Genomic DNA, 15,091 nt, shown 5'->3' on the forward strand with positions numbered 1-15,091 from the left:
AGGCAGTTCTACTTGAAAAAACAGAAAACAAATGGAGCGGCTTTTTCTCCTTCTGTTATATAACGCTTTGCCGATCTCCTTCAACTAATTAACGGAGCCGCACATTCGCAGACAAACGGCGGTTAATGCAGTCTCGTGCTGTTGTCCAAATTTGACCGAATACTGCCAGAATGTTGACCGAATATTCCATAATGCAGCGTGCTATTACCATTACTGGAAACTGGAATATAAGACTTTTATGACGATATGTGATTCCTCCTTTAACGTCTACCGGAAGACGCTGGATGATCTGTCACCATACAGATGCTGAAAAGCGCCGACTGGACGTTACACCGAATATTTCTCCTGCAGCTGTTTCCCCACCACGATCAGTATGTGCTGATACTTAATTAACTATTATCAAACATATTAATAAATGTATATTAGTGGGTTGAAAATATTTTATTGCTATATTTATTATCCACGGTTTCTGATGCTTATCAGTTATTTATTTCGTACGTATTAATGTAGTTTCTTTATTCTTGGCATTAAGATTTATCCAATATTAATCCAGCCCTTCATCCATATCTGTACATTTGCAATCTTCTGCATTGTTTGCCTAAAAATGCAGGCTTCTGCTCAGATATAGAGTACTGCTCAGATACATTATTAATTTTAATTGTTATACTGGGCACGATTTTACGGATAGCCGCACATTGTGCGATTTATGCTGCCATAAGTTCGGAAACTTTGTTGGCTACGCTTGCCTATTACAATTTCGCGAGTTTAGCAGAATAAACATAAAATTAGCAGCCGAGCCACAAAACCAAATGAACTCTATTAACAAAGGTCAACAATCCAAGAACTGGGCATTAGTAGATACTGGACTGATAGACCCTGACTCAAAGAAGAAGTGCAAACTGCTAGTTTGCTAAACTAATAACCGATAATTACGGTCAGCGTCGCAGGTTGGCTAATCACTATAAAGAATAAGCCATACGACAAGAAAAGAATAATTTCACCTGATACAACCGCAAGTTGACCGCAGAGCGTTTCGTGTCATTTCTTAAATCTGATAAACTGAATAAAATCTGTTGTCTTATACAAAAACCAACTGTTTTCAAACAAAATAATAACTGGTACTGCTTCCACGAATACGCTGCAACTTATGAATGTTAAACTAATTTATTTACACAGTCGTAAGCCAATATTCATCCGTGCTCAGCTTGTTTATAGGTATGTGTTGCGTAAATATCGTCTAATTATACACGCGTGTGTTCGTATTTATGCTATATTCTACTGTGAATTAATTTGAGTTGTAACGGGACCAGACCGACGTGGTACCTCACGTTTTATTTTCCATTGCAAGTCCCGCTTGCTATGTACGTATTTCTTGTTCTGGTGCTTTACTGCCGCAGAAATTCAGTGTTTGCGTCGCACATCGCGGCAACATCGAAGCAAGCGGGGGCAGCCGCGGAGCGCGCATAACAGGAAAAAATGGCAAAGTATCGGGAACTCAGCCGAGATTACCTGTTCCGTGCAGTTGGCGTCGAAACACTCGGACCGGACGCCTCTCGTTTGGTCACCGATGTCGGGAAGATGATACAACAGGAAACAGGCGAGGTACGGGCGACGGAGTATCTGCGCCAACGGATCAGCATTGACATCCAACGCGGGAACGCGGCCTAGCAGTCATGGGAACAGCACCAGTATCGGCTAACTTAGACGAAATGTTCTGTGTGATTAGGCCGCCTATTTCCGTAGTCGGCTGAGGCTGTGTATTCAGTATACAGTACATCTTTCACTTTTATAGAAAATTTGTGACAAATACTCATGTACTTTGAAAATTCATTGTTGGATGTAAAAGATCGGCGGTGATTAATATCCGCGGTTTGGTAATAAATTATTTTCGGGAAGAACATTGGCCGCTCTCTCACTGGTCGCCTGTGGACCGTATTTTGGACTCAGCCGGAATCACGTTCGGTCATTACAAAATTCGCACGCGTTTTGGAGCGGTATGTACAAAATTTTTGCAATTTACCGGGAAAGTTGACTAGTTGAAATTCTAAATTCAGTGCAATCAAATGCAACGGTTTTCATTTTTTAAACCTTTTTTGGCAGATTTGGCAGCTTTTTTATTTCTTGTTTTTCTATTATAACATTTTCGTTGCCAGGGTGACGCGATTATACACACATGGGGCGCCCATATCGGCGCCAGCTACAATCTGCCAGAAGGGAAGTGGATCGTCTCGTCGAATGCTTCGACATTAGTATGTCCGGCCGTCCCCACGTGTACGAGCATGACATTACGATTACTTTCTGTAATCATCGAAAATCACCTGATATTTGAGCATACTAGCATTGTATGTTTCAATAAGTAGCAGAACCAGGCATCTCCCACCGTTCCTCTGTACTGCTGCAGTCACCCGGCTGGAGGGTGACGTTGTGGCTGAACATGGCGCATATGTACCGCGCCAGATTTAACCATATGTATCGCCTTAGCCGTATAGGCTTAGCTGGGCTTCCGGTAGCCTCCGAAGGCGAAAGTCATCAGCCTCGTCACCTCGATCGGACGGGACGAGACTTCCGAGTTCTGACTTTCGCCTTCGGTCGGCGACATTTTAAGCAGCAGAGTCCGATCGATAGAAATTCAACGGGGAAATGCGGCGTCGGTGATGGGCATGATGGAAGGACTGGATAAGTTGAACGACTTTTTTCTGTTGTAGCTTTACGTGTTTTTGTAGCTTTAAGTGTTTTTTGTTCTTCAACTTGCATTGCGTTTCGATTCGACCAATAAAGTTGATACGGAGAACTAACTGCTTAATTATTTTGTCGTCATCCTGCACGGTCGGTTTTATCGGAATCACCTGGGCCTGTAGAAATGGAGCTTACACTTACAGTATTAGAAGCGGCAGAAGCTAGAGTCGGTATGCAATACTGTACAGTGTACACTGTATACTACAAGCCCATCCAACAATTCTTTGACCGCTGTAAGCGCAGCGCATATAAATCGCGCACAGTAATGCAATTACGCATCGTAGTGCAGTGGCAGATATATTTATAAATATTCAACCAACAATAATACATTAGATCACAGTTGATCACCGATAAAGCATCATCACAGTTAAAATTATCAGGTTAATCCACAAAACCAAACAGATCGCAGTTAGAATTATCATAGTTAAATTACCAGTAACTACAAAAGAAACAGATCAGTTTATGAACTACCATTCATGAAACGAAATATGGAACAAAATATCAATACTCAATTCAAGCGCCACCTGCGTGGAAGACCTTCTCATATCGCACTGGAATAGATTTGTAAAGATTCTGGCAGATTTGTTGCTTATTTACGTTGAATACGCAGACTCATGTGGCGTGATGTGTCGAAGCACATAAAATGGCTCAAGCCCACGTTTCTTTAAATTCCCGCTTACAGCGGTCAAAGAATTGTTGGATGGGCTTGTACATATATACTGTATACTGTACGCTATACTGTACACTGTACAGTATGTTTTTACGGCTTTATAATGGTGTTGATGCAACAATGAAGGCCACGGCTGTGATCAATCGCAGAAATGACCTCGTTCGTTTATTTCCTGTACGTGCAATATTTTTTTTCGGTGCTGCTAACGGATTAACAAAATCAGTTTTATTCTTATTGGATGTTTACCGGTATCGGTGTAAAGGCAGCACATTTATTAGGAATTTTTCAAACCAAACGAACACCTTAGTAAAAATTAACAGGATTTCTTGATCAGCTACCTTTTTGTTCCTAATACGTATATGCGTGTAATTATTATAACTTTTAATTGTGCTGTTTTTATTGCTAATTCCCCAATAATTATGACAATCCATCCAAGATGAATAAATGATTGCCATATCAACAATATTAATATACAACGGCGACAACTACCGCGCAAACCTCCGCCTCGAAAGAAAACCGGACGGACAAATACGTACAGCAACGAGCGCCATGCAACAACAACCAAGCAACATGAACGCATTGGCATCTAATCACAGTCTCCAATGATAACAAACACACACTTCTCTACCAGGCCGAAAAGGCGTCGCTAGCCTTCTGGTACACGTCCGGATGCGTCAACTCTAGCCCCGGCTCCTCGCCTATATGCTGGTCGGGGTCATAGCCGGAAAAGACCTCTGCTTCCACCGGATACGCCGGTTTATAGGTCGTCGTATCGTGCTCTTCATGTTCTTCGTCGTGTTCATCGCCCGGACTGCTGCCTAATCGGCTGACGGTGTTGACCGAGAGATCCGCCGGGCCCAGGGACCTTCCGGCGGAGGTGTAGGGGCTCTGGTCATAGCCATGGGCCTGGCCGCCGGCGTACCCGCGTTTCAGGGCCTGCGCGCCCAGATTGCCCATGTTGTATTGGTCAGCGTACGCAGCCGTGGGTCGGCCCGGCTGGCTGGTGTTGGCGTAGCTCCCGTAAGAGTATGCGCCGCTGCTCGGGAGCCGCTTGAAGTCGGGAACGGCACCGTAGCCCACCCGGCAGCAATGGATCCTAATCAACAATTTATTATTTCTGGCCGTCATTCTTATATTTCTTGTGTTTTTAAAAATATGACTACGGTACATTATTACTACCGCCGTAATACAGACACCGGTGTGAATATTTAGCAATGCTGACAAGAGGTGGGACTGACAGGACAGGACTAAAAAGGGACAGCAGTACCATTCAATGTGGTAGTCTTTGGTCCAGACGCTCATCTTCTTAGCTAGTCCGGTGACCACGTAGCCGCTCGCGCAGTATACCAGCATGTGCATCGATGAGTCGTAATATTCTCCTAAAAATTGGGCGTCAGTGGATTACTTTGACGTTACGCATGAGGACGAACGTTGGCACAGAAATTCTAATACAGTATCTGTGTACAGTGTGATTACGCATCACAGTATATAGATACTACGCATTGCGTAATATAGATACGTAATTACGAACAAAATATAAATATGTAGGTATATTTAATTAAGCATGCACATGGACTTATGTAACATATAACATGTTTTTATATCGATTCTTGCAATACGGCACGCAAACTTTTGTGTGCACCATAAACGAGTCAAAGACGTCAACCTTATCGTCTAACTTATACGCGAAATTAGGCCGTAATATTAAAAAGATTATTATTAATTTCGTATAACGTCGTTGTGTAAACAACTGACCATACTGATCGCGTGTCGGCATGTAGTAGCAGGACATGTAGTCGATGTAATATCCCTGCGGCGTTTTACAGCACTTATACGGCTGCGCATTATCTAAGAATGGCCGGAAGACGAAGAAGGAGATCTCCTCGTCCCAAAACCTGCCGGAAACCGAATAAAAAGAACCGTACTGTAAACACTGACGGTGCGCCGAAACATATGCCCATGAACGTACCGGTGACGAAGGAGTTAACGGAGGCGTCGTGATACTTGGGACTATAGCAGTGCCACTGGAAGGTGAAGTTCAGCGCCCAACAACTACCACGAGAAAAGAAAACTATACGGTATTCCTTGCGATCGTTGCACTAATATTTTTACTATGCTTTTATATCTAGAAAATGGGGCGTCGTTATTGCTCACTCGGGATAGTAGGGATACAAGCCGTTGAGGAAGGGTTTATAGGGAAAGGTGAAACGGCACCATACGGTAACCAATTTCTACAATATTGACAACATGTGGCGTATTCAAAACTGTTACACTGTACACTTGTGCCGGCTAACCTGAAAATCATCCGTAAGATCGCTGCAAAACCAATAAATTGTTACTTCAATCTCCCGCTTTGTAGTTTAACGTACAATACGATCTGTGACGGTCCTAATTAAACAATATTCCCCATTTGATACACGGTCACTGTGGATCATATTCATTAAAACCATTTGTGTTACTTTCGATCTTCAAAACCGAGACACCCACCTACCCGATGCCGATAACCGCCTCTCCTGCAAGAAAAATCACCGTTATAATTCTGTATTACGTTTTGTAATTCCTGCGTTATTCCGTTTTATTCACAAAACTGAATCCGACTATATCCTCAGAATCAGTACGTGCCAATCAGTACATCAAATTATTGACAGGAGTACATATGTATACAGACAATTAAAAGTGTGACACGGGTTTAGTCTAACGGATGATTTAAGTACTGACCATCTAAGCACTCTACATTCCACTTCCGGTGCGGATGCGACGGGCCGCGGTGCGCGTGATTCGTATTGATATACGTGTCGCCCTATATTAACAAGCATAATATATACAAGAGGACGATGCCCAGATGCGCCGGGAAGAAATTATCAAGCCACTCACAAATCCATACGTGACGTATGTCCCGTAGTATCGGTTAGTGGGGAGTACATAAGGAAGACAATTAAGGAAGACGACGATCGCCGCTGTCCAGCAGAAAGATAATCGCCCCATTATGTCAGCTGTATATATCACTTCCGGTCAGTGCATGCTTCACACCGATAAAACAGGTCAGATAATCGGGAAGGACACAACAGCCAGATGATGTAATACACAGCTGCCCTTGTACACCACAAACAACACGGCTGTAATTATTGTCGCTGAAAGTTAATTGTACTGCATATCGCTGTAATGCGCAGATTGCGATGGCGGCCAGTTCGTTGGCAGCGGCCGGCGCAGTGATGCCCACGAGCTCACAAATGTGCTGCTGACCTTGATTCATGGTTTTCAAGTATACGCAGACGCCGGCAGAAGTAACAGCCGTCGTATTACGGAAATGCAAGATAATGCCATAATATCCAACAGAGTAAAGTATCGTGTAATTACAACTGTATATACGCGTGTTCGTATTAATGCTGTACTCTACTGTGAATTAATTTAAGGCGGAACTGGACCAGACTGACGTGCTCCTCGGTTGTATTTTACTTTGAAAGTCCCGCTTGCTTCACATTTTCTATTCTTGTGCTTTACTGCGATATAAATTCAATGGTGGATGCAAAGGAGCGGTGATTAATTTCGGTTTCGTATCAATTATTCTCGGGAAGATGCGGCGGCGAACGCTGGCCGCTTTCTTACTGGTCGCCTGTGGACTGTTTCTCCTCTTCGACTCAGCTGGAAGCACGTTCGGTCATTACAAAATTTACACGCCTTACGGAACGGTTGGTACAATTGTACAAACATGGCTAAAATCGATCAAATGGAGCCAAATCTTACGAAGCCTCATTTAATTACTATTATGCCATCTTAATTTTTATTTTTCTCTTTATGTGTTCATTGGTAGGGTGACACGATTATGCAGACCTGGGACGCCCATATCGGCGCCAACTACAATCAGCCGGAACGGAAATGGATCGTCGAGTGCTTCGATGGGGAAGCGGTTATTGGTATGTCCACATGTACCAGCAATTATAAATACTGATGATCATCAAAAATCACCGGTATTGAGAACTAATGCTCTGTTTTTCATGTTATTCTTCGGGACTGATCAGGAGTAATGTAAGTAGCATCCGGTACACAAACACATACACATGTCCGACAACACATGTTCATCGTGTGCTGTTTTACAGGGGCAATGGTGATGATTTCACAGTAAGCGACACTTCTCCATCGAATTTATTTATATGCGTATATGAGCTGTACTAAGCTGATGAAGAGCTTCATTTTTTATCTGGACAGCGTATATGGTGGGTGTGGTGCAAGTTCATGTTCCCCTATAAACCGCCGTCCCAGGGACTGTATCCCTATTATCCCAGGTACTGCTGTATTAATTTATTACTTAATTAAATTTATTTTTTAATATAATTATTTATAAGTTATTTTTTATTAATTTGGTCAAATTTATTTAATAATAATAATAATTGTTAATTTGCTCTGCAGCTGCCATGTGCGCAACTTCACCATACAGTTCTTCTGTTATACGGCGCTGCAGCACGAGAAGACCGTCAACACCTTCATAACAGGTACATTAATGCACTCTACGTATATAATGACGACAATCTACAGCATTGATTGATTTGTATCATGATTTAATATCATGTACGGTGTGTTTGTGACTAGGATTTTACGGGAAACAGTGGAATTTTATCATGAGCCGTGCACCGCCGCCACCGCCCGGTGATTTATTAAATCCTTACAAATGCTGCAAGACTCCGCCGGGATATTATATCGACTATACGGCATGCTATTACCAGCCAACGCACGACCAGTACTGGGTACTTCCTCCTCACGAATAACAAACACTTCGCTCTTAATATCTTCATTTGCCATATACAATATATATTTAATAATATATTTTATTTATTTACGTTTATTCATATTTCTCTTCTCTTTTATGCATTTATTGCAATTTACATAGTATTATGTACATAGTTTTAATTGCATTTTTCATTTCTGCCCACAGAAATGTTCGATCTCCTCATATTCTCCCAAATTAGGCAAATTTAATTGTAAATTGCGTTTATTAAACTTGAATGTAGTATTGTAAATGAGACCTTGATGTAATTTCTGCCCAATTTTTTTAAATAATGCTAATATTACGAATGCGCTGTTTCCACAAACAAGGAATAATGTAAGTATTTTCCTAATACATTTTCCATTTATTTATCAATAATTGCCACCTGTCAAGCAATGATTAAAAAAACACGCTGTACAGGAATACTACGACACGCCCTCCTACTTTCTCACCTTCTGCGCCACCGGCTACGTGATGACCGGCCTCCCTCGCAAACTGAACCCCTACACCAACCCCGACTCCCACATCGACTGGATCCAGTGCTGCCGCGTCGGCTTCGGCATCAAACCCATCCAGCCGCCGCCCCGCAGCGACAACACCACCACCTACGCCCCGCCCACCTACTCCCAGGCCCCCCGTGCCTACGCCTACCCCCCACGGCAACGCGGCGGTCCCATGGCGCATTCCCGCTTTCCCGTCGATCCCGACAGCCTCCTCGGGGGGCGGGCACTGGACCGGGAGCTGGCCATGAACCCGCAGCTGATGGGGACCAACCTCTATCCTTGGTCTAATGGGGAACCGGAAGGGGAGGTGCCGGGAGAGCTGGACGTCCCGTATGGGAACACCAGTCAACGGCCGGTGCCGGATAGTGCGTATCTCAGTCAATTAAAGGCGTTTTTCGGTCCGACGGAGGACTCGGTAACGGCCGGAAGTGCCGCGCAGGACCCGGCGCAACCGCTGGTGAATTACGATCAGGAAGCTATGCGGTGACCTTTCGCCGAATACTGGTTATGTTGTTTTTCAATAAGGCTTTCACGTTGTTTTTCTCTCGTTGTGGAAATGACTCGTTAATAATTGTTGGTGGCATTATGCAGAAACGATAATATATATAAAATGTACGGTCTGTGATGTTTTCGTATACGCACTGACATTCCAGTGGCGCTTGACAAGGGTATTGCAAATTTAACTAAGATGGTAACTCGATAAAATAATAAATAATACCAACATAAAACAACATGTTATAAATAAAAATAAATAAATACATATTCACCGACATAAAAAAATAATGGTTTGTTATAATAAGCGCCATATTATAAGCGCCATATATGTATTTTTGCTTGTTAAATAGTATAAGCGACGAGCATACCAATCGGCGAGTTTTGAAAATAAATTAGAAAAACGTTTATAAAACAGCGCGTACATTAATCCAGATAATTCCTGATACACTCACTACACTAATATGTAACGCATCGTATGAAAAGAAAATCGAAATATTTTCTTGAGGAAATGTAGCTTATATCAATTAAGTATATAATAAACAGTAATTACATTTAATTTAAATCAAGCAGTTATTGATAATTTGTTCTAGTTGCGGTTCAAATCAGTGCATGAAATCATCTATTTAAAACTGGACAATCCGACATATTATTATTTCTAAAAACACATATAGGAGGATTAGGCAATGATAATGAAGGGTGTGGCAGCATGTCAGAAATATTACTGCTTAAAAAAGTAGGTCTATCGAAACTATGCATGCATCGCTCAGAATCTCCGGCACGGTACAATGTCGTTTCTACTGCGCCTTTCGGCGCATCCTTAATTAACCAAGAACCGAAATGATGCTGCCAACGAGAACGACATTGTAGTGTTGTTTTATTGATGTCTGTTGAACAAGCGCGCCGGCATCGGCACACAAGGTTACCATACAGCTTGCGGAAAAGGGTCACTCGACGCGGCGGTTTATGCAGTAATTGCAATTGGCCAACATGTGTGCATGACGCGGCGCATGCAACAATTATGGCCGCAGAATAATACACGTTACATATCACAGATTGTGCTCGTTATTATTCGTATACGGTCATCATTAATACCTTCATAACAATATATTTTTTATTATATCATCCTCATGCAAATTATTCACTCTAATTGTTGTTAATTATTGCACGCATAATCTAATAATGTAAAATAATAATATAATTATTCATATTTTAATCCCGTCAATATCCGGTCTGGAATTCAGCATGGGTCCGGTGTGCTGCGGTTGGTGGCGGAGGACGCCGGTTATTATTGTTATTGTTGCGTTATGGGGAATCAGTGTTGTTGTGGCTGTTAACCGGTACTACGGTACCTATACAGTCTATGGATCGGTGAGTTGTACTACTAATTATTAATAAATAATAATTATTAATTTACATTATTGTGAAAATAAATATGTTATTATTACATTGTCATTATTATATACAGAAGTATATGTTGTATATAAATTATTGTTATATTATTATGCCCTGCATAAAACCAGCTCTGCTATACTTTATACAGGGTGATACGATTATGACCACCTTCCATGCGCACGGCGGCCCCAATCACCCGCACCGGAAGTGGCATATTGAGTGCATGGACGGGGAAGCAGTCGTGGGAATTGGGTACGAAGCTTTTTATTTCTGCAGTAGTATGTTGTTATCGTGTCTGTTATTATTCATTGTTACGTAGTTAACATAATGTAATACTGTCTTAATTTTTTTACCGTATTTTATGAAAAATATTTTATTACGTTGAATGAGGAAGTATACTTTATTTTACAGAGACATCAACGATGACTTTCAGGTAGGTAAGCAGCATGCCTTTGCATTTACGCATTTACAGTGCACAAGTACCGGTTTCAGTGGTTCGTACGCAGTCAATCAGAATCTCATGTACAAGTACAATATGTACCCTAACACGACAACGTGATGATTAATGTTTCTTTGGCAGAAATTCGTGTACATCTGGTGCAAATTCATGTTCCCTCATAAACCGCCCACAAACGGCTTATATCCCTTTTATCCCAAGTACGTATACTTCTATGTGTAGGATGTGATCGGTCCACATTCAGTCGTAGATTGAAAAGAACGTATTCTGTAGCCAAATAATTTGTAATCATTGACGTGAAAACCGTTTATGCATGCAATATCCGGTTGGGGAGTTATGGGAGAAATATAAAGTAATCTAAAAGTCTAGACGCAGGGCGGTGTACCGAAAGTCTTGTACTATATCACCCGATTTTCTTTAATTAAGTACTAGATGTAAAATAAGGAGGACAAATCCACGGGCGCGAGCCCGTGGAAAGGATTTTGGAAAGGAAATTGCCATGGAATTCCATGGAATCCGTGGATTTACGGAAATCCAAATGGATTTCCGTAAATCCAAGGATTTCGTTTTTTTCGTTGGAATACCATTAATTAGCCATCAATTTACATAAGTTTTAACAAAACACCATTTCAGATATCGCCCGCTGATTAATTACCGCGCATTCATCGCTTGTAAATGCATTCAAAGCTCTAAACAAAGTAAAGGTACACAGAAGTGACAGAACTATCTGCTTTTCATAAACAGAGGCAGTGGTACTATGTTATTAGAGCATAGCTAGCAGACCTGGGCAGTTAATTTTAACTATTTAACTTAACGCGAGTTATTTTCGAGTTATTGAGTTATAACTTAACTCTTTAGCGTAACTTGCTCAGAAGAAAACTTAACTTTAACTTAACTCTCATACAAATACTATGTATTGTCTATGGTACCGTAACTCGCGGTTTAACTCGAAACTCGGTTTTCCTGCATAAATAACTTAACTCTTAACGTAACTCGCACGTTCCTGTAACTCCTAACTCTAACTTTGGGTCAAATTTCTATAACTGCCCAGGTCTGATAGCTAGTACAGATGCCGCCGGTCTACAGTATATTAGAGATACCTTATAGTGCAGATTCGGAAACTGCAGATAGTTAGCTACTGAACATAGAAACTGAACTTATTTCACAAAAAAAAATAAATGAAAAGGGTAGTTTCGGCTGCTACGCTAAAACCACGCCTGAAGTTAATAAATTTCGATATGCATGTCTGTTTTCTCCTTAGTTTTAAAACAGCAAAACAATACTATACTACCATCTACCAATACTAGTACTCTTACATCATTGATGTAGTGCGGTTAAACTGACACCGGTAACTTGTCTTTGATACTGTACGAGTCATGCATGCGTACTCATGTTGCAGTCTGACGTTATCTGATAACTCCGGCGCGTTTTTTCTTTACCGGGCAGTGTCAGAATAGAGACGGCCATTTTTTAAATAATAAATTTGTAGCTACTCGTTGAAAAATGTTCAGTTTGTAATTTTTTATTCGACATTTCTGTGCGTTTGGAATTCCAAATACAGGGAATCTGGAATTCCAAGCAAAAATTGGAATTCCACGGATTTCCTCTTTTCCATTTTCCAAATCCGAGCCACTCGCATGGGGCGCGGATTTGGAAATTGGATTCTATCCGTGGAATTCCATTTTCCGTGGACGGTCGTTCCTTAATGTAAAACTACGTATTGCAGTGAGACATAGCTTACAAAGCACTCTGTATTGCAGCTGTTACGTGCAGAACTTCACATACCAATACCACTGCTATAATCCCAAATTCCACGATGCCACGGTACACACCTTCGTTACCGGTAATTATACTGAATGAACAAATGCTGTATTAATTTTGGTATAATTAACCGCAAAACGACGCTCCACCGCTGTTTTAGGGGGAGTTTTGTATATGTATCTGTACTTATACACAAATACATAATGATTTTTAACAGGATTCTGGGATAACGACTTCCAGTGGTGGACGTTCCGAGACGTGGTGGACTATCTGCAGCCATACAAGTGCTGCAAGACACCGGCGGGATATTATATCGACTATTCCCTGTGCTATTACTTCCCCACGCACGACATCTACGGCGAGTACTACGACAACGTCAACCAGATCATGGTCACCTGCGCCACCGGCTACGTCATGACCGGCATCGGGAAGAAGCGCGACAAGTGGAACGACGGCCCGATTCCCAACAACGGCATGCATATCGCCTTCATCCAGTGCTGTCGGGTAATTGATACTGTAAAATACTATTTGAGTACCATACCTTTTTTCAGTTTTTTGGTTTATCTGGTTTAGGTAAAATAATCGTATTTTTTATTTTATTTTTCAGACGCTGTACATTATTTCATATTTCATCTTAATTTTTTAAGATAATAGCATAATGTTCATGTAAATTTTTTTAAATAAATTTCTTTTAAATAGTGAAAGTACTGTTTTTTTTTAAATCTGGTGCCAATTTTTCACATGTTCCATGTTTTCCTAGTACATGCAGTATCTTTATATTCATACAAGCTCACCGACCAAAGCGTATTTATGCACCGTTTTCATGGACTCGTGAACGCGTGGTCAGTTTAAGTCCAGTTTGGTCCTAAAAAATTCCATATTTTTCATAGGTGTGCCAATAGATTTTATAGTTTTTTTAGTGATCTCTGGTCGCAAAATAATTTCATCGAGTCTTAAGCATAGGCATTATACGTAGATTACTGGAATAAAGCCCAGTACTTCAGACTGCCTGTAACCACGGAGAAAATAAAACCAAAATAGAACCAATACCATGCAGTACCTAAGTGCCGAGCGCGAATGCCGTGTATTCATACACTGCATATTTTTTCGTTAGCATCGTCTGGTTAATATACTAATTATTTCAGCTTGGATACGGACCAGTGCCTAGTTTCCGACCACAGAAGCACACCTACACGTACGACTACTACGCCAACAACGACTATCCCGGTAAACCCAGCGGCGCCTATGCCGCGCAGTACCAAGGCCGCAATCTGGGTGCTTCTGGTATCCCGCGCGGATATGTCGGCTCCGACCGGCAGCCGGAGCCGGAACGCCAAGGAAGATACCTGGGAACCAACGTCGACGAGGACGACCTGTATGACCATCACGCCCAGAGCTACGCAGAGAAGCCATATGATAACCAGCCGGAACAGCATAATGGTGAACAAGCCCGGTCGCAAGAAATGTCGCCGCAACAGCCTTATATTCGACTGGAAACGTCGCAGTCGGCATCGGTACAGGGCGCTCCCTTGGTGGGACATATAATGGCGTCGGATGCTGCCCATCATGAAGACGATGACATGGACACACCGTACAGTGAGGGCTGAGCCAGCCTAACTAAATTAACTGTTGTAAACTAAACGAGAAGCTTGTTCCACTGGTCAACCGAAAATGTTCTTGGGTTTCTCGTAGGTTTCTTGTTAAAAATTCTGCAAAGCTGTGATCTCTATTGAGCAATTGATGGTTTGCTTTACAACTGATTACTTATATACTTACTCATACTGTATATACAGTCTGTAGTGTCTGGGGTTATTGAGCATTTTCATAAATTTATAGTAGCAACGAAGACCGTTCTCACTTAACGAGCGTTTCCAGAAGTTCTAATGTTGTGGCGTTTAACATGTAGTTTCAGCACCGTCCTTACCGGTACGACAACATATGTAGTAAATCTGCACGAGTACATGGGGTTTTTTATTGTCCACGTCTCGATACTCGTTAACGATCCGCCGACAATCGATAATCTAAAGATTACTGAGTGGGTGTGTCTTGTTGACAATAATTTATTCGGTAGATTCCAACGGAGCGCAAGCATCTGGTTACTGGCCGAGTTATTTTGAATCTATTTGTCGGCTCACAATATCTTGTTTGAACGCCGGGTAAATAACTGTCGGATAAATAATAAAAAAATATCGTATAATATGTAATACTTATCTTGGGTAGCGTGGTAAAAAAAAGTAAAAACATGTTCCTCATTCTCCATTTACATCAATAAGTGGCTGTACTTGCCTGTCTTTTTCTTCAATAATAATTCAAAC

General features: G+C 41.6%; 2 protein-coding genes across 2 annotated transcripts; one reads left to right on the forward strand and one right to left on the reverse strand.

Annotated features, from left to right (window-relative positions):
- Positions 1-3,786: 3,786 nt before the first annotated feature.
- LOC129595315 (uncharacterized) lies at positions 3,787-6,602 on the reverse strand. Its single transcript, XM_055492279.1, has 9 exons — positions 6,281-6,602; positions 6,125-6,206; positions 5,898-5,919; positions 5,701-5,722; positions 5,561-5,637; positions 5,374-5,458; positions 5,162-5,300; positions 4,674-4,785; positions 3,787-4,502 (listed from the first exon to the last, which is right to left on the reverse strand). The coding sequence occupies exons 1-9, from the start codon at positions 6,389-6,391 to the stop codon at positions 4,031-4,033; spliced, it is 1,122 nt and encodes a 373-aa protein (XP_055348254.1). The 5' UTR covers positions 6,392-6,602; the 3' UTR covers positions 3,787-4,030.
- An 84-nt stretch (positions 6,603-6,686) lies between these two features.
- LOC129595292 (uncharacterized) lies at positions 6,687-14,594 on the forward strand. The gene is made up of 14 exons (XM_055492247.1): positions 6,687-7,095; positions 7,218-7,324; positions 7,504-7,525; positions 7,613-7,689; positions 7,814-7,896; positions 7,994-8,148; positions 8,589-9,154; positions 10,369-10,534; positions 10,707-10,810; positions 10,970-10,991; positions 11,139-11,215; positions 12,776-12,858; positions 12,994-13,280; positions 13,922-14,594. The coding sequence occupies exons 1-14, from the start codon at positions 6,982-6,984 to the stop codon at positions 14,381-14,383; spliced, it is 2,325 nt and encodes a 774-aa protein (XP_055348222.1). The 5' UTR covers positions 6,687-6,981; the 3' UTR covers positions 14,384-14,594.
- Positions 14,595-15,091: the final 497 nt, after the last annotated feature.

Source organism: Paramacrobiotus metropolitanus, unplaced genomic scaffold, assembly GCF_019649055.1.
Source record: "Paramacrobiotus metropolitanus isolate TYO unplaced genomic scaffold, Prichtersi_v1.0 Parri_scaffold0000076, whole genome shotgun sequence".
Lineage (NCBI taxonomy): Eukaryota > Metazoa > Tardigrada > Eutardigrada > Parachela > Macrobiotidae > Paramacrobiotus > Paramacrobiotus metropolitanus.